Source organism: Leopardus geoffroyi, chromosome E3 (genome assembly GCF_018350155.1).
Source record: "Leopardus geoffroyi isolate Oge1 chromosome E3, O.geoffroyi_Oge1_pat1.0, whole genome shotgun sequence".
NCBI classification, from domain to species: Eukaryota; Metazoa; Chordata; class Mammalia; order Carnivora; family Felidae; genus Leopardus; species Leopardus geoffroyi.
The window spans coordinates 1,674,856-1,693,945 of NC_059340.1; the positions used below are offsets into that span (position 1 = coordinate 1,674,856).

Here is a 19,090-nt window from a genome sequence, read left to right on the forward strand (position 1 = left end):
TCACCAATGTCACTGCCACAGCCCCACAGCGGTGCGGGGACCCACTCGCTCTCTGTGACCCATCCTGACCTCCCTGGTGCCACCAACCTTCTAAGACACAGGTAGGCGGCCAAACAGGTGAGGTTCCCATGCAGACCAGGGAAGACTGGCATCCCATCTCCCAGGACATCCGGGGCCCAGCACGGTCCCGAGGTGTCCTCGGGCCAAGGGCGTGCTCCCCCCACCAGGGGACGGGGACTGACTGACCAGCGCTGCCAGCTACCACAGGCCAATCGCTCTGCCAGCCGCTGGCTAGACGCCATCCCTGACGTGTAGACGAGGAAGCTCAGACTCAGGCAAACCCGCAAGTGGCCCCCTCTGCACAGCCTTCCCGCCAGGCAGAGGCCCTGGACCCCAGGCCTCTGCTGTTCCCCATCCGCGTTGCTCCCTAGGCCGTCCTGGCCACCTCTGCTAGTGGTCATGCAAAGATGACCCAGAGGGAGCCCTCAAATCCAGACCTGCGCACCCGTGACAACTCCCTCTGGCTATTTCTGTGACCCTTCAAACGTACACGTGCTACATAGAGTCCACAGCTCTCCCTTCCTAAGAGCCAAAACCTGTCCCCGTGTCTGCCCCATCTGCCTGCACCCTCCAGCCCCCCACCTGGGCCAGGTCACCTCCTGTCTCGCGTGCTGAGGACGTCTCTCAGCCTCTGCTCTGTCCCTGTGGCACACCTGCTCCAAACTGGAGCCAGTCACTGTCACAGCCGGCTGCCCGCCCCATCCCTCGGCCTGCTCAGCAGCCTGTGGCCTCTGTCCTGGGCTGCACACTCACCCTCCACTTCACACTTCATCCCCGACCTGCCCTGCCACCGCCCACCCCACCCCTCCCCTGGGCCAGGGCCCCCCAAAGGCTCCCCGAGTACAGAAAGTGCTGTCCTAGGCCCGGCTATCCCTTCCGCCATCTGGGTGGTGCTTTCAAGAACGTGCACCTCCCACGAGGCGGGGAGCATGCACTTGGGCGGCCGTGCCCGGTGCACAAACTCGCCCACCATACATTGTACCCACGGGCTCTCCACGACAAGTGGGACAGGAAGGACACTGGGGATCCTTGGCAGGGACAGCCTGTGGCCTCCGTGCCCCACCGACTGACCGATCCAGGAAGATAACTTGCAACCAAAGCTTCGATGGTCCTTCCCCAGGCAAGACATCGATAGGGGACGTGGAATCACTGGCCAATAAAAACAGACTTCCTGAGTACAGGCCTCATTAAGTCGGTTAATGAAAGTCATTAAAGCAAGCCGGCTGGAACAGGTTCCTTTCCTCAGGGGTGAAGGGACTCAGATTAAGGGTGGAGACAGGCCACTGGTCGGTGACCCCGTGGTGTGCCGCTCCCAGCCCTACAGCCCCACGGCTGTGAGACACAGCTTCCTGGAGCCCGCAGCCCTTCCGGCCATCACTGAAACAAAGACCGGCCTCGGGGACCCCCAAACTCTGCAGAGGGGACAGTCTCCCGCCCCGTCCCCTAACTATACCACATGCAGGAGGAAGCATCGCGTGCCTTTCAGAAACTGGGCTCTCTGGGCGTGACACAGAGCGAGAGAGCTTGGACCAGCGCCTCCAACACGGTGAGCGGGGGCTCAACAAGGCGCGTGCCGGCAGACACGTCAGTTGCACGTGCATCGAGCGCTTGCGCAAAGACGTACCAAAGCCAGCAGTGCCAGCGGCCGGCAGGAAGGGAGGCCCGTGGCCGGCAGAGCAAGAGGAGAACTGTCCCCATCGCCCCGACACGTCTTCTCAACGCCGAGCCACGTGAACGCAGCGCGTGTTCAGACGAGGGTCTCCAGCCCCCTGTGATCTGAAACGACCCCGGTCGCTCCACAACGGCTTCCCACAGGCCACAGAAAACACCCAGTCAACTTCCCGAAGACCTGAGGCCTCAGCGCCTGTGCCCGGAGATGCCCGGGGTCCCCACCACGTCACCGCCTGTCACCACAAACGCGTGCCCTCAAGTAAAGACCCCACTTGCGGCCGCACAGGAACCTCGCTCAAGATGAGCACCTGCGGAAGCGAAACGAAAGAGCGACGGCAGACACGGGAACAATTAACGCCGCGCCTCCTCGCCAAGGACAAGCCCGCCGTGGCCTCCACGGAACTAAGACTTCGAGGAGACGTGAGGGCAGGAGGAACCGCCGAGCAGGGCCCCCGCTCCAGGCCAAGGGTCTCCACTCCCACCCGTCCAGGGTGCACTCACGGCCGGCAGCCCGAGTGAGAAAGACCCAGGCCTCCTGGTCCTACCTGTGCCACACGAAGACCGGGTACGGCAGTACCAGCACCTGGGGGTGGCCGCCGACACCCCCTGGCGCCTACCCAGCTGGTCCTCGCCTCTCCCTGCACCTGCATGCCTTCTTCCTACGTGCCCTGCCTCCTCCTCGTCCTCAGGACAGCCACCCGCTGTAGGGCACGTTTCCCAGGAGACAAGAGCCCACCTGTGGCCACGGCCAGAGCCTGCGGTACACAGCAGGTCTGAGGAGCGTCCACCCAGCTGGCCCAGACGCCATCCCCACCACCACCGGGGCCTGAAGCCCGCGCGGTGCACCAGAGCCGCGGGGGACGTGGTGCGGTGCAGAGGCGTCAACGTGTGCCCCAGCGTTCTGTCCCTGAGACGCCGACGACGACAGGGAGGTCCGGGCTTCGTACCCGGGAACAGTGGGAACGACACAGAAGCAACAGTGCAGCAAAGCCACGTCACACGGCCCATCGCGGCCGCGCCGCAGTCCCGTGCCGATGGGCAGCCACCATCTAACGGATAATCCCGCTTGGCTTCTGAGAACACAAATCTGTGCTCGTGCCGTGACCCTGCTTCACGGACACGTGGGCTCCCACTCGGTGCTCACAAAGGCCAGCCACCCTCCAAGCCGCGACCCCCAGCTCGTGTCCACAGAACCAGAGCCCATGTTTCCAGGCAGCTCCCAGCCCCCTCCCCCTCTGCCTGGGGGTGGGGGATCTGGGCAGGGACGAGGGAGGACCCCCCAGGAGGACTTCAGTAAGGCCTCTCCAAGTTTGCAGCAACGGAACAGGGAGGTGCCTCCTCCCTCTCCAACCTAATCCCCGGGTAACCCAGCATAGCCTGTTTTGTCTAAATCCTTTCGCTACCTGGCTTTAGACTTTTTCCAATCGATTTAACACAATGTACAGAGGTAGAAGGGCCATGTCTATAAAGCTGGGAGTGAAGCCCTCCAAAGCGCTTCGAGGGCCACACCGCAAGTGCTGAACCACCAGGCATGTCCACCTGGGACAGGGCACCTGCCTCACCGTCTGCGCGGCCAGGGTGACCACACACAGGGCGGAGCCCCTCCAGGAAAGCGCTGCCCTTCTTGTATTGCCCACAGTGTGGTAAGCACGGCCTGCTGTGCGCATGGGGGCAGAGGGGACAGGCCTGTGCCCCAGACTGCGGTCCCCGTCACAGCCCCCTGGGCAGCCCAGCCCCGACCGGAACTGCCGCAGCGGGGCCCGGTGTGGGGAGCCGGCCTGTCGGGGATGCTGCTCCGTCCAGCCTCGCCACGCATGCCCGCTTCTGCCCGCTTCTGGCGAGCGGAGGCCAGACTCACATCTGAAACCTCAATGGGGAGCAAGGGACGGGCCGGGGCTGCTCCCCCGGACCCAGGATGGGCTGTAGCAGCCGAAGAAAGTCGGTTGTCAGGAAGCTCTCTGCCGCACCTGTCGTCTGATTCCCACCGGATCACAACAGTGTGAACGACACGGGAGCCTTGTCGCCGCAGCCAAGCCAGCCGACAGGGCCCCGTCCCAAGTCACAGCTAAGCACACACACGGATGCACAAAAGCAGAGCAGTCCTATCACGACTCACTCGGCAAACGTCTACCACATGCGCTGGCTGCCACGCTCGGAGCCTCTGAACACAAGCCCCGCCCTTCCTTCACGAGACCAAAGACTGAGGACGCCCAGCAGAGGGACAAACACGTGGCCGAGAGTCAATCACGACAACGCCTGCTTCTGTCGCTGGCCTCCACGGGGGCCTGCAGAGCCGGGATGGGCTCACAAGTCTCCGGGCCCTGCCGGCACAGCTCTGGGGCCGCCGGGGCCCAGCCCGCACCAGGTGCGCAGGCCGACAGAGAGCCCAGGGTGGGTGAAGGCGCCCCTCCAGGGCCGGGGCTCCCAGAGAACAGCTTCCAGTAGACAAAGGAGCCGGTGAAGTAACAATGCCACGTTCACGGCTGAGGCCACAAGAAAGAGCCACACTTGCAAGCGCCCAGAAGGTGAGACTCTTGCCCAACCTCCTCCTCCTCCTCGTCTGGAGCCGCAAAAGAAACCAAACCGAGACCAAGGGAAACGGTGAAAAAAGCTTGACGGCACGGCCCCCTCCCCAGCGCCAGCAGCGCCTCGTGTCCCGAGCGACCCCAGACCCAGGGCATTAGAAATGGCGACCAGAGGACGGGCGGCCACAAAGGTGTCAGGGGTGGCCAATAAGAAGGAATCGTGCTCCGCCTCACTGTCATCCTGACTGGCCTCACACATCACACATCGGGGGCGACCGGTCACCTGGCCAGCCAACAAAGGCTGCTGGGAAGGAAGCATGCAGGTCGGTGCCACGTTCCCGTGTCCATTGCGGGTGACAGGTCAGCAGTTTCAGGGGCACGGCCGCCAGGCCTCAGAGCCAGCGAGACCCGCCAGCCTCTTGGCCTCCCTAGCGCCAACAGCCTCCGAGACCCGTCACTCCGTCGAACCTGCGGGCTTCCTGACAGGCACTACGCCCTCCCAGCCGGACTGAAACCAGGCCAGATCCGGAGACAAAAGGACGGGGGAAGGAGCCAAATCGCAGAGGCTCACAGGCCACCAGCAAGTCATTTCCTCTACAAAATTAGGGGCTTGACTACAGAGGGACTCCATGTGCATTCCTCGCCCGCTGATAAGGCTTCCTACAGTGGGAACCGCCAAACGAGCTTTTCAAAAGCCGCCCGCTGGAGAGTCCTGCCTCCTCGCGGCACCGCGGCCCCACACCGCATCTCTGCCGAGACCTCGGAGAGCGTGCCGCCCAAACTAAGCGGTGCCACTCGTACGCCGGGACGGCGTTTCTGGAGGGCGGTCCGGCACCGTCTGCCGATCTCAAGCACGTCCGTCTTTGAGGCAAGACACCTGCTTGAGAATCTGTCCGGCCAGTCAGACGCCGCTCACACCGCGAACCCAAGTGTCCGCCAACGGGCCTGAGGCAACGCAGAGCTCGTCCACTTCGCGGAGCGCCGTGCGGCTCTTCGGTTCAGCAGCGCCGCGTGCCGGTGCGGAAGGACCGCTGGAAATCCACCGGGAACGTGCAGGACACGGACCGAGCGCCGTGTGACGGAGGGCACCACAGGGCTCGCGTGCTCGTACGACTTCCAGAAAGCCACACGAGAACAGAGGCAGTGGACGGTGCCTGGACACACCGGGGGTGAGCACGGGGACCCCAGGCCCCTCCTGTGAGAAGAGCACCCCAGGCACGAGAGCACTGCACGATGGGGACCGGGCGGCGGTGACAGAGAGCCAGCCTGGCTGAGGGCGATGCGAGGTGGGAGGGCAGCAGTCAGGGGAGGGCGGGAGGAAGGAAGGCGACTTTCACTTTCTGTCCTCCCCACAACCCCCCCCCCCCCCGCCAGCAGTGAATTTAAGCAGTCATGCCCACGGCACCTGCCCCGAGGCCCCAAGACGCAGGCCAGCAGACAGAGCCCGGGTCAGTCCCGCTGCCCACGGGCCCGACCGGCTCAGGGGATGGGCTCCACCCAAAATGGAAGCTTCAGCACCCCCCACCACAGCCTCCCATCGCCCACGGATCAGCTCCACAGAGGCAGGACGCACGTATGAGCACGCACACACGAGCGGCCGCCACAGCAGCCGAGGGCAGGCGACTTCCGGCACGCTGCCAGGGCCGCTCATGCCCCCATCGCATCCCAACCCGAGACGTGCGTGGCCTCCTAGCACCCGGCATCAGCAGGTCTCCCCCACGTCCGAGCACCATAGTCGGGCTCGTCGCTCGTGGCTGCGGAGCACGCCCTGAGGTCGCGTTGACCCACTCCCCGCGGCCGGGCAAGCCCGCCGTCCACACGCGCAGGCTGGTGGGAATAGGCCGCTGTGAAGACTCCGGGACTCGTCTTTGTGTGGCCGCGTTTCCACCTCTCTTGGGTGAGAACCAGGACGGAAGAGCCAGGTCACATCGTAAACCTGCAGGAAGCCACCAAACGGTTTCCCAAGTGCCACGTGGCTCTCCACTCACCTTGCCCCTGCGGCGGGCTGCTCACACCGTCACGGCCCCTGGTGTGACCAGCCTGTGGTCCCAGCCATCCCACGGGGCCAGCTGCAGCGTCCCAGCGCCCCGCAAATGACAAACAATGCCGAGCATCAGTCCCCTCCTTATTCACGTCTGTGGACCCTCTTCCGTGAAGTTATCTGTTTGTCTTCTGCCCAGCTTTTAAGCAAGATCTGGCTGTGGTCTCCCGTCAACCTACCTAGATGCATCACAAAGATTTTCTCCTGGCCCAGGGTTTGCCTCTTGCCTTCACTGCGTCTTTCTGACAGCAAAGGTGTTTCTTGTCTTGGGGAACTCAAGTGAACGATTTTTTTCATCTTTGGTTCATGCTTTTGTGTCCTAAGTTTCCAGAGCCTTGGTTTTTCCCCAGGTTAGGTCCACGCCCCACTTGTTCAATGCCGGAACAGTAAGTGACCAGAATCTACATCTGTCCATACAGACATCCCCCTGCATCAGCACCGTCTGCGGAAGACTGACTCTTTCCCACTGATTTATCTTGTCACCTTCGATGGAGACCAACAGATTCCATACTCGGGTTATTCCGGAACTTTCTAGTCTTTTCCGTCGACGTGTAAGTCTATCCTTACACCATTAACCCGCTGCCTTGATCAATACGGTTTATGGTGCGTCTGGAAATTAACCATCGTAAGCCCACGTTTTTTTTTCAAAAACGAGTCTGGCTATTCTAGATCCTTTTCGTCTCCATAGAAACTCCAGAATCAGTTTGCTGGTTTCTACCAAAAGGCCTGCTGGGACTTTGGTTGGGGATGCACTGGAGGTGAGGATGAATTTTAGCACACTGACGTGTCCCCACCACGGACTCCTCCAACCTGCGAGCACGGGATCGCTCTCCACTTGCTGATATCGCTGCTAGGTGACTTCCTGTCATTCTAGAAAGAACTTCTACCTTACAGCGTGCAGATTTCCGTTGCATTCAGCCTCACATTTCCAACGCGACTCTTCGGGGCTGCGTGCCTCCAACTGTTCGCTGCTGGCACACAGAAACTCAGTCCGCTTGCGCACGTTGTCCTCATAACTGTGAACCTGCCAGACCTACTACTTCCGGCTCTTTACAGATGCCCAGAGACGTCCTACACGGACGATCGTGCTGCCCCCCACCAGAGGCAGCTTTACGTCCTCCCGCCCAGCCGCGGCCCTTTCCTCCTCTCTCCCACTGTGCGCTGGCCGCACCGCCGCTGCCGCCGCAGAGGAGCGGGGAGAGGACGGGCTAGACGCAGGGACAGCAGGTGCCGCATCTTGGGGAGGGGGGACCCTTCCGCTCCTACATTGCTCAAAGGTTGCGATCGTGCGTGGGTGCTGAGTTCCCACCAACACCTCCGCACCTACTGAGACGATCACGTTTCCTCTCTAACCTATTTAAATAGCAAACGACCCCGGTTGTCTGAAGGGAAAGGCCCGTCTACTGCTGCAGGTACCCCCTTTGCTCCATTTTCCCACCGGCCTCTCCGTCAGTCTTTCCCCAGTGCCCCCGGAAGGTCACACCCATGCTGACACAGACACAGAGTGTCTCCTGGTGTCCGCCTTCAGCACCTTCAAACCTTTCCGCCGGGCCGCGCTCCCCGGACAAGGCTCAGCACGTCACAGCTCTCCGCACGCGGGCGCAATCTGTGTACTGCCGCCGAACCCCTCAGTCGGCTTTCGCTGCCCCGGGATGGGGACCTGCAGGCACCACCCTCCCCCCCGCCCCCCGAGTACCCAGGCCGCACCCAACACGGTGCAGTATTCCTTCCCACCAGGACTCTCCGAGTCCGGGGGCCCACCTGCCTCCAACCCACAGGACCCCCGTGCTGGAGACAGGCGTCCAGCAACATCCGGGTGGACGAGGCTGTCTGGCAGACAAGGAAACTGGCACGGGGCTTGCCTACAGGGTCACACGGCCAGACCGCCCCAGCCAGCTCACGTAACCAGCTCCCTGACACCTCTGGGCTCCTCAGGATGTGAGAAATCCCGAACTGGGAGAAAGGTGGCAACGGTCATGCCGTGTCAACTCCAGGGGGTTGGTCTGTTCCAGGCGTTAGACCCGACCTATTCCCAACCTTGGCAAGGCCGCAGGGCCCTCCAAGAACGTGCGAAGAGACACAGCCTTGCGCCCAGAGGAACGCCCGTGCAAGGAATATCTGTGCTAAGACACCAGAATCTCATAGGCATCAAGCATTTGAGGATCAGAGGCTGGGCAAGAACAGGGCAGGGGTGGGACAGTCAACGGCAGCCAGCCGGCCACCCACAGGCTACTCCTCCAGGCCGTGGCCGTAGCACGTGAGGTCCACGGGGAGCAGCAGAGGGCCAGGAAGAACTACAGGCAGAGGTCTGGAGCCAGAAAGCCAAAGGGCCCAAGGTGCTCAAGGCGCAGGGAGCAGGATCACGGGGCCGGGGGCGCCACCTAGTGGCGGCAGCTCTCAAAGCCCAGGAGACCCTGGACAGGATCCGGGGCCTGGGGGTCACGACACACACCGAGCGACACACGCCAAGCGAGTCCCTTCAGTCCCAAAGTGGCGGCAAAGCCCTGGCCTAAAGGCCAGGAGAATCCAGCCTGCCAGGTCCTAAGGTCCTGAGGCCCTCCCGGCCCCTCCAGCTCCTGCTTCCGGGGCACCTGCTGGGCTGTCTCTCGGAGCCGGCTGGTCTTGCTCTGGGGGTGCAAGCCCCGGCCTAGCGTGAAAACAGGTTTTCACAGGGAGAAAGTCTGACTTCCATGGTGAGAAACCACTATTCTAGAAAAATCTTTCCACTCGCAGATGTGTAAAATGAGGCACAAGACAGCCCCACAACCCTGAGGGCCAGGCGGGGGCCAAACAGAGATTCAGGCACCGCTCACCAAGGTCTGACAGTGAGCCGCAGACACGACGGCTACGCTGTCGGAGGCCACCCACCCTACACCCACCCGGGGCCGACCCACCCCGGCCACCCACAGTGGTCTCAGCGCTCCCGACCGGGTCCACCCCTCCCTCCTTGCAGGGATCCCAACTTCTCCCTGTGCCCTATTTCCCTCCGCCCGTCTCCCTCCCCGTATTCAACTCTGCCGGACGTAGGCTCCCCCAGGTCTCCCTCCCCGCTCACAAACCTCCAACTGCCCAAGACCTGACAAAAGAGGATGGCCCAACTCCTCCTCACGGCATTCAAGGTCAAGTGCGGTCTTGGACAGGCCGACTCCCTGCATTTGGACCAACACACAAGCCTGCGACCCACCGACTGTTAGGGGACACACAGACCCACCTCAGAGGGACACAAGTGACTGGAGGTGAAGCCCACCCAGGCGCCCTGCTGCAGACAGGAAGGGTGAACAGGAGACACTGAGGCTCCCCAGGGGCCCCCGCGGTGGCCAGGCACAGAGTGACCGGGCACACGACAGAAAACCTGCCCCTCCGGGGGACCCTCACCAGGGGTGCCGGGAGGCAAGGGACACAAGGATGCCTCACCGCCTCCCCAGAAGCCTCCGGCTGCTCGGAAGGGAGGCCAGCACCGCTCCGCAGTACGTGACTTGTAAGCCTCCACACACAAGGCCAGGCGCGCGCCACATTCCCGGCGATGGGAACACTGGCCCAGGGCCAGGTACAGATTGGCGAGGGGCCCACGAGCCAGGGGAGGGCAGAGACACCAGGGACAGACCCCCACCCTCCTCTCCCTCGCGCCCGTCCCAAGCAGCCCCCACCTCTGAGAGCCCTCGACCACCCCCCTCCTCTGCCTCTCCAGGGCCCGGCCGCCAAGTGAACACATGACACACACACACAGGCGCGTGACCAGGCAGAAGCGGCACCCCAGCTGGCGGTCAGCCCGCAGACCTCTGCAGGCCCCCCCACATGCCCCCCCGCATGCCAGCCACACTCAGGGAGGCCCTCTGATTTGGAAGCGAGACCAAAGGGCCGGAGGAGGAACCACACTTTCCGCCCCGGCCAGAGGCGGCCGCCAGCTGTGCACCAGCCCCAGGCTTGACTGATGTCGAGGGCTTTGTGGCACATGCCGGGCGTTCAGACACTCCGCCAGCTGGTCTGATCGGGCACGAGTGGGCCTCCGATCTCCCGCAAGAGAAAGAAGTCACAGAGGTTTCTCTTCTGACGAGCCTCCCTAGGTGCAGGAGGGAAGCGTTCTGGTGAGTTACTAAGCCCAGAGAGTAGGTGAGGCTCCACCGGGTCAGCCCTCCACGAGTCTGGCGGCGCGTGCAGCTCAGGAAGGAACGGCAGCCTCGTCTGTCCTCTGGGACTCAGCGGGGCAAAGAGACGACGAGGAGGCATTTACAAGGGACAGACACCGAAGTCAGTAACGCTGATGGAAACCACGGCAGGTTCCAGAACCAGCCCTCGGACAGTGTAATTACGGGACAGCTCTTTAAAGCAGGCTCTCAATCTTGGCCCAGTTTCCAAGAGCACCAGGAAAGACAACAGGGAGCTACAGTCTTAAAGTCGCACAAGCTGACGAAACAAGAGGCTCCTGAAACACCACAGCTCCAGATGAACAGGGACGATTGGTCTCCCACCAGCCCTCGCCCAGAACAGAACAACCAGACGAGGACAGAGCTGTCGGGAGGAGTCTATCCACAGGGGGGCCCAAAGCCCCGGGGACCGAGGGACAGGCAGCGATGCTGGAGAACGAGGGGCAGCAGCCCCCAGGACGGGAGGCAGGGAACAGTGGAAAGCTGCCCCCCCGCCAGGCCGTCCGGGCCATCAGAGGACAAGGCGCCAGCTCACCGCCCAGCTGCCCCCACCGCTGCCCCTCTGCCTCCTGCCGCTCCCCTGCTGGCACGCCGCGGAGTCCTGACGGGACAACGATGCTCCCTTCTCACCCCTGACAACTCAGTCCATCTCCCCGCCTTCCATCTGCCTAAAAGGAATGGCTCGCCCCCAAAAGCAATCGCTCCCTCAGTATAGGCAAAGGTCCTTTAGCAGAAGCCACCGCTGCAGTGCGGTCAAAAGCCTGCCACCATGCCACCACCGACCTTAAAGGAGAACGTTAAGACTTGGGCAGGGACAGTCCCTTAGTTGCATTTCCCTCCTGTCAGCAAAGTGCCACATCAAACCCAAAAGGCTGTTGCACAAGCCGGCAGGCGGCCTCCAGCAGGGCTTCTGCCGGGGGCTCCAGCTGCCGGGGGCCCAGGGGAGGCAGGACCTCACCGCTGGGGGCGCCCTCCGCCTACCTGATGTTCAAGCCCGTGGTCTGTTCCAGACGCTCCCAGCTCTGCAGCTTTGCCAGCAGCTTCTGCAAAGACAAGGAGGCGAATGCTGAGGGTGCCACGACCCCAGCATCTTCCCCCACTCCTGCCAAGGCCTCCGCGGCGAGCGACCCGCCGCCCTTCTTCACACAACCCCACGTCGGTCCCCAGGCCACCCAGCCTCATGCAGAGCTGCCGGCGACAAGGGGGAGGTTAAGTCTCCCTGACCCCTCAGAAGAGCCTGCCCTCATCTCAGCTGAACGCCTCGGGGCATGGAGTCCGCTCCAGAGCGGACGGCTTCCGCCCAACTATGAGTGTGCCTCCTTTGCGGCCGGCCCCGCAGACTCAGGAAGAAGCAGGCCGAGCGGCCCCGAGGCAGACCGGGCGCTGAAACCACAAGACCCCACGCCCCTCCCCTGGTCCAGGGGTTCCACGGGACGCCGGGTCCCAGGGCAGATGCACTCAGCCCTAGCGCCCAAGTGTCCACAGTGGACGTGGCCCCACAGGGAGAACGGGAGAAGGTGGGGACGTCCCCCACCTGGCACCAGGCGCAGGGCTGCCTGACCCTGCATTCCTCACGCTGCTTCACACGGACCTGCATTCCAGATTAGTCTCCCTCCCCTTCTGGAACGGAACCACCTGAGGGCAAGAAGCGCGTGCCTTCGTCCGGCCTCCCGTGCCCGTCGCCCGGGCCAAGCACGGTCCTGGCATCACCGCACTCCCTCAGCCCCTCGAGTGGCCCCTACCACGTGAGGGCATGGGCCGGGTAACAGAGCTGGGCACAGAGCCGATGCTTAGCGACCACCTACCGACGCCAGGCACCGGGGAAGTACTCACCGTGAATTCACTGAGCCCCCACAACCCTGCAAGGCACACTCTGATGCTCTTCGATACACAGGCGCACGGAGAGGTTAAGCAACTTGCCCGGGGCCACAGAGCCAGCGAGCATCCATGGCAGGATGTCCCACGAGGCAGTGTGACTCGAGAGACAAAGCCTTAACCGGTGTCACAACTGTCCAGAGGAAACACTCCGTCTGGGGCTGCGTCTGCGGGCCAAGCTCACACGTCAGCCAGCACCTGTGAGGAGCTCGGCTCCCACCCCGTGAGGCCACAGGCCTCCACTGTGACCAACTGCGGGACAGCTGCCAGCACGCTGCCACCACCCAGGAAACGATGCAGGGCCGCAAGGTTCGTAGGTGAGGCGGCAGGGAACGACCTGGGGGGGGGCCGTGCAGAAGGACAGCAAGACCGTGGGACAGAGACCAGGAGGCTGAGCGCTAGTGTAACGTGTGCGCACCGGGCAAGACAGGCTCCGCACCCCCTGGAGCGCCCACGGGAGAAGCGCCCACGGGATGCTTTCGGCACTGCGCCCTCGCACCAGCTCTACGAGCGCGTCCCACAAACGCCAGCGTGCGTCCCAACAGCAGACACAGGAGAGGAAACGGAGCCGGGCGTCCGTCCCATCTGCGGGTGGGAGCCGGTCTGTGTCAGGCGCCCCGCACCACGTCCCCTATCTGTACCAGTTTTCCAATTTCTTCCGGGGGGCTCAGAACACAGCACGCGCTCTCGCAGGTCCTCCTGGAGGTTCTCGGGAAGAACCCACTCCTGGCCCTCTCTCCGGCTTCTGGAAGCGCTCACCCTCCTCCACCTCGACGCCCCCACAGCAGGGGGCCGGGTCTTCCCCACAGGACACCCGCCTCGGCCCCCCGCGTGCACAACGATCCGCGACCAGGGGCCCACTGGCTCCCGGTGGAGTCTCCCCACCACGGGCCAGCTCGCCGGCACCCACACGTGCGGCCAGGCGGCTCCAGGGCCGCTGCTCCGCCCACGGCACCAGCCCGGCAGCTTCCGTATCTCAGGCGGGCAAGCGCAAGGCGGGCCCGAAACACCCGGGGTCCCCCACGTGCAGCATGCCCCCAGCCTCACCTCCTTCTCCAGCTCCAGGACCGCCAGGCTTTCCTGCATCTTCTCCTGGCGCCCCAGCCGCCGCCGCAGGCCCTCCAGCTCCTCCCTGAGCAGCCCGTTGGTCTCTCGCATCTCCCTGGGGGGCCGGACACCACATCCCTCAAAGGGCCGCCACGCACAGGCAGGAGGAGCCGGGACAACGAGTGCAGCCCCCCCCCCCCCGCCCCTCTGCCCCACCCCCCGCACCGCCGCTGCCCACCGCCCGCCCAGCCTCACCGCAGGTAGGCGCTCTCCTCCCGCAGCTGCTTCAGCTCCCGCTCCATCTTGGGCAGCCGCACCAACTCCGACTTCATGTTCTTCACGACCGCAGCATCCTGCTCCTGCAGGGACAGCTTCTGCTCCAAATCCTGAGTGAGGCCAGGGACAGAGAGAACAGAGTCAACCTCCACGGCCCCGGCTCGCCCTCGAGGTGTGCCTCTGTGCCACGTCCTCGGCGCTCACTCCCAGGGGAGTCGTGCCCACTCGGGGGCAGGACCCTAGCGCAGGTCTGCCCCAGGGCATGTGGCAACGGCGCCCCGAAGAGACGCATCGGAGAAACACACACACCGTCCCCCCACGCTAGACCCACTCCTGCCACACTAGCACCCAAGTGACAAGCGAGTCTCTTCCACGTGACAAAGCCTCTCCTCGAAGATCTCCGGTTCCAAGACACCCTGAGGACGACCGGCACCCAGCAGTGGCGGGTCCCCCAACAGGCTCGGTTGGTCAGTCAACAAATGTTTACTGGGCCCAGCTCTGTGGCAGGTACAGGGTCATGCAGTGGGGACAGGGTGACGCAGGACACACAGGAGGCCTCTGCACTTGCGCTCTGGTGGAAGGGCAGACACAGGCCGTGAAGGCGAGCAAATCCGGGGAGGTGGGCGGGGGGGTGGGGCCAGGGCGGAGGTGACGTACCCGAAAACAGCACGTGGAACAGCAGAGGGAGCCGGGAGGCCCGACGGGGGAGCCGGCTGGGGAGGGGCCGGGGGGAGCCCGGGTCACTCGGGCTGGGGTCCGGAGCCCCAAGTTCCTCCGCAGGCAGGGCCCCCACCTCCGGATGCCCAGCCGCTCTCTCCTCTCGCTCGTGTGGCATCCCCAGCACCAAGCACAGGCGCGCCACGCACAGACAGGCAGCGGTGTCAGCGGTACCAGGGCGCGGGCAGCTCACCGTCCCCAGGCACCCTAAGCACACCCCCACCGAGGAGGCAGGAGGGGAAGAGCCCCCAGACACAGCCTGCGTCTGAGAAGGAGTCACTCACCCTGATCCTCTGCTCTTGGTCAGCCCTCACTTCCTGGCGGGCCTGGAGCTCCTGGACCTTCTCGTTAGCCTCCTGACATTTCCTGTCCGGAGAAAGGCACATGATGTGCAGAAACGGGTGTGTGAAACCAGCGGCTGTCCTCACCCCGGAGGCTCTCCAGGGTGGACCCTCACAAACATACTCCACCCCCTCCCCACTCCCAGGGCACTGTGGCCCGTACCCTCGGGTCAGGGTGGGTGGCGAAGTCCACACCACGTGCAGGGCCCTGCCCAGCCTGCCACCGGCCCTGGTACAGCCACAGCCGAGGACCCACCAGGGGCTGGCCCCCCCACACCCCCCCAACCCTGCCCAGGAGCGTCCAGAGCCCTCCTAGGACATCATCTGCGAAGGCAAAGGCCTAGCTCCCAGGGACAGAACTCAGCCTTCTGACCTCGCAGACTTCTGTCCTCCTCAGAGAGCTGCCTCCACTTGGAAGTCCTCTCCCGTCCACCCCACCCACCACCCCAGGGCGCCCTACATGGCCTTTAAAGGGAAGCTCTCTGTGAAGGGAGAAACGACCGCTCTCCGCTATTGTTCTCAGAATACATAAAACACTTAGTGAGCAGCTTCAGTGGCCCCTGTGTCTGCCCCCAACAGCCTGTGGACGGGGAGGACAGACCAGAAGGGCCCCCGGAGGTTCTTGGGGCTTGGCACAGGCAGCACGCCTGGTTGCTGGGTGCTCAGACCACAGAGGGCACAAAAGGAGCCCGGGCCCTCCTGTTCGTGGTCTTCCACACAGTTAACAACCAGACCCGAAACTCAGCCCAGGCCCCAACAGGCCTGCCCGGACCACGCCCAGCGAAGGCGCAGAGCCCCGCCCCCTGCACGCCCCGCCCCCCTGCACGCCCCGCCCCCGCCCCAGCACGCCCGCTCACTTGCGCTGCAAGGCCAGCTGCTCCTGGAGCTCCTGCTTCTCAGACTCCAGGCTCTTCACCTGCATCTCCTGGTTCATCACGCTCCACTGCAGCTCCGAGACCTTCCCCTTCAGCGCGCTGATGGTCTGAGAGCAGAGCGGGCGGCCCAGAGCAGCTGAGCGGCGGCCGGCGCACAGAGGGGAGCCGCCCACCCCGCGGAGGTGGGACAAATGCCCCCTCGAGAGCCTGCCCCTCCCATCCCCCTCCTGAGGGCAGGGACACAACCTGGGAGGGCATGCCATGCCACCCCTCACCCCATCCCTGGCTATGCGGCCTGCCTCACGTTTCCCTCAAGCAAATGGGAAGAGCCGGGTCGTGGTGACGGGCTGCTCCCGAGACCGCCCGGGCCGGGTGACATCCGCCACTCAGGACCCTCACTCGTTCCTAGGGTGCTTGCGTGGCTCTCCCTCCACGCCTGCCCCGGCGTCTCCATCCGAGATGAACCCCCACCATGCCATCATCCCAGCTGAAACACTCCCTGTGAACCACAGCCAAGTCCCTGCCAACAGGTCGGAAACGGGGACTGAGGCCATCCTCAGAAGGCTACAGGAGCCCCACAGAAAGGAGGAGCTGCGGGAAGCCCGTGCAGACCCCGTGCCCTCGTCCAGAAGCAGGGAGAAAGGAGAGCGGAGGCTGGGGAGGCTGGCGAAAGCAGGGCCTTGGGACTTTCAGGGGCAGAACTTCTGCCCGGCCGTCAGACCACACCCTCACCCGGTGACCTCTAGTGACCATCTGCTGACCGCTCTCCTTCTGTGGCTGTCCCAGGGAAGCCAGCTCAGAGGCGTCCCTGTAAATTAGCCTCCTGGAGCGGAGGATGAGAACCAAGGACCCGCACCAGCGAGGAGGCCCACCCCTGCCCAGGACCCATGTTTGTGGGGGCCCAGGGGGCACTGACACAGGCCATCCACGTCCCACACTCCGGCCATCTGCATGGTCTGCTCTGTTACGATGGCGCCTGCCAGCCTGGGAACCCAAGAAAAACGAAGGTACTAAAATACACTGATCTAAGAAGACAGCCTTCGAGAAGTCTTCCCGAACTCCAAACACGCACACCACACACCCGGTGCTGCGCTGGATACGGGACCAGACGGCTGGCCGCACGCAGGACGCCGCTGCACGGAAGCCGGGCCGGCAGCAAGAGGACTCCCTGCTGACAGACTTCTCGAACCAGGCACCCTGTAAGAGAGCGCGGTGCGGGAACAGCGACAGCCTCGGTCACCAGGGAGGGCTTTCTCCAAGGAAGTAAAAAGTAACCAACAAAATTCAGGGTCCTCCTTCCTGACTGGCTGAGACCTTTCCCACTTCTGTGGTGGTAGCCTCCCCCCCATCCGGCTCTGTCCCCCGCCCCCGTGGGCCGCACACCAGCCTCCCGCACGCAGGCCCCGGGGAGCACGCAGGCCCCAGGACGCAGCTCGGGCAAGCACGCCAAGGGCGACACGGGGACTTGTCTTGAGCCGATCACGGCTCCGCTCCCGCCAGCATCCACATCAGAAGACAGATGTAGGAACAACGTTAACATACTCCCCAGCGTTGCCAAGGCAAAAATAACCTGCCGCTTCCCGAGATCTATCAAGTGGAGACGCACGCAGAGACAGAATACCAACGATCCCGCGCCCCCGCTCCTCCCCCGGCAGCGCTTCATCTCCTTCCTCCCGGCGCCCGCGAGCCGCAGCAACACCGCAAAGGGACAGGGAAGGTCAGGAGAGCCCCGTCTCCACCAGCATCAGCGTCTGGGCTCTGCTTCTGAAATTTATACAACCTTCAACGGGTCGAGGGAATAAGGAGCAGGGCTCGGATGTGCTCTGGCTTCAAAGGCGCTCTCAGATGCTAACAGACCTACTAATCAAAGACATGCAAATCCAGAAGCACCACTTACGTCTCCGGAAGGGGGAAAAAAAGGTATTTAGGTATTTCCAGAAGACTTCCAGAAGATCCACGACAGGAAAGGCTACAGGGAAACCAGAACCCTCAACGATGCTCAGAACCCTCAACAACGCGGCAACTGTCAGCAGAAGCCAGCGACCTCAAACCCCACTCCTAGGAACGCGCCTGAGTGAGCAACTCAATAGAAACAGAAAGTACACGCCACCTGCCGCGTTCGTATCTCGTACGTACTCATACCAGGACGCACGCACGTAAAAGTTTTTTACGTGACACAACACGGGCTAGTCGACCGTTAAAAGTCCTAATGACAGAGACTAAGACCACGTTTGACTCGTTAACTGAAACCCACGAGTGGAAATGAGGCTCTGTATCCGGATTACGACGGACGACGCAGAAACCATCGGCGCAGGTGCGGGAAGGGGACTCTGAGGAGACCGGCCCCGCACGACGCGGCCGCCCCGGGGAGGGCCCTCACCTCGCCGGCCGCGGCCAGGCCGTCCTCCTTCTCCCGAAGCTTCTGGCCGGCGGCGTCCAGGCTCTGCCGGCACCGCCTGTGGCGCTCCAGCTGCTCCTTCATCCTCTCCTCCGCCTCGGCCTCACGCTCCTGCAGCTGCCGGATGCGCGTCAGGAGCTCCTGGTTGCGGTCCACCTCGCGCTGCCAGAGCGGGGACAGAAAGCGGGGACAGTGAGCGGGGGCGGGGCGGCCCAGCCCACCCTCCCCGGGGACAGGCGCGGCCATGCCGCACACCCCACTCCCGCAGGGAGAGGCCCCGCGGCGCACATCACCTCCCGGAGCCCTTCACCCCCGCCACGCGTCTTATGCCGGGAAGCCGGCCGCAGGACCAAGACTCCATCGCTCTGATGGCCCCGGGGGGGGGGGGGGGGGCCGAGAGCCAACGGTCAGCCGCGGGGAGCTTACCTTCAGCCCCAGAAAGGAAGGGACCACAAAGCGGGCACCTAATGCCGCTGGCCTCTGAGCGCTCCCCAGGAAGGGGAGCCGCGCCAGCCCCCTGCAAGGTCTGCCAGCACCCCCAAGGCAAGTGCTCACCCCAGGGCTCTCCAGCCCAGCACCACGGGGGAGCAACACGAAAGTGGGGACACAGCCTGCTCAAGGGACACACGGGAATAAGGAGCTACACGTGTGGCCTCCGAACAGCCAGGGGACCCTTCTGCCACGGAAGCACGCCACAGAGCAGGGTGCGGCATCTCTGTTCGGGCTGCCAGTCCCAAGTGCACACAGGGCAGTCCGTGCAGGTCCCCAGACCTCAGACACCAACCGGAGTCTCACCATCTAGAGGCTCCAGAGTCCCACCCACTGCCAAACCGGCATCCCTGAAAACCCACGACACGTGTCCCAGACAGAGAAACCACGTGAGAGCTGCTCGCTCAGGCGGTCCAGGTCCCACGCAGCCGCATCTGCGGGTGGGAAGGGAGAGGCCTCTCAGAGAGAGAGGCCATGCTCAGCGAGGGCCCGGGGTTAAGCGCAGCCCGCATCCTTGGATTTCCCCAAGACAAAACTTCCACCGACCCTGCAACGATGCCCCACTCATTCCAACATATCCTAAGCACCTGTAAGGTGCCACAGCCCGTGCTGGACCCTGGAGACCCAGAG

The 19,090-nt window shown here is 63.7% G+C and overlaps 1 protein-coding gene across 8 annotated transcripts in view; it reads right to left on the bottom strand.

The window, feature by feature from the left end:
* Positions 1-19,090, bottom strand: part of MAD1L1 (mitotic arrest deficient 1 like 1) — a 324,285-nt gene that overhangs the window by 297,710 nt on the left and 7,485 nt on the right. For all 8 annotated transcript variants that reach the window (XM_045462002.1, XM_045462008.1, XM_045462007.1 and 5 more), the window contains exons 4-9: positions 17,954-18,133; positions 15,556-15,680; positions 14,642-14,723; positions 13,620-13,750; positions 13,365-13,479; positions 11,424-11,485 (exon numbers count right to left, since the gene is read on the bottom strand). In XM_045462002.1, coding sequence (XP_045317958.1) covers positions 11,424-11,485; positions 13,365-13,479; positions 13,620-13,750; positions 14,642-14,723; positions 15,556-15,680; positions 17,954-18,133 — 695 coding nt within the window. The remainder of the gene's footprint in view (positions 1-11,423; positions 11,486-13,364; positions 13,480-13,619; positions 13,751-14,641; positions 14,724-15,555; positions 15,681-17,953; positions 18,134-19,090) is intronic.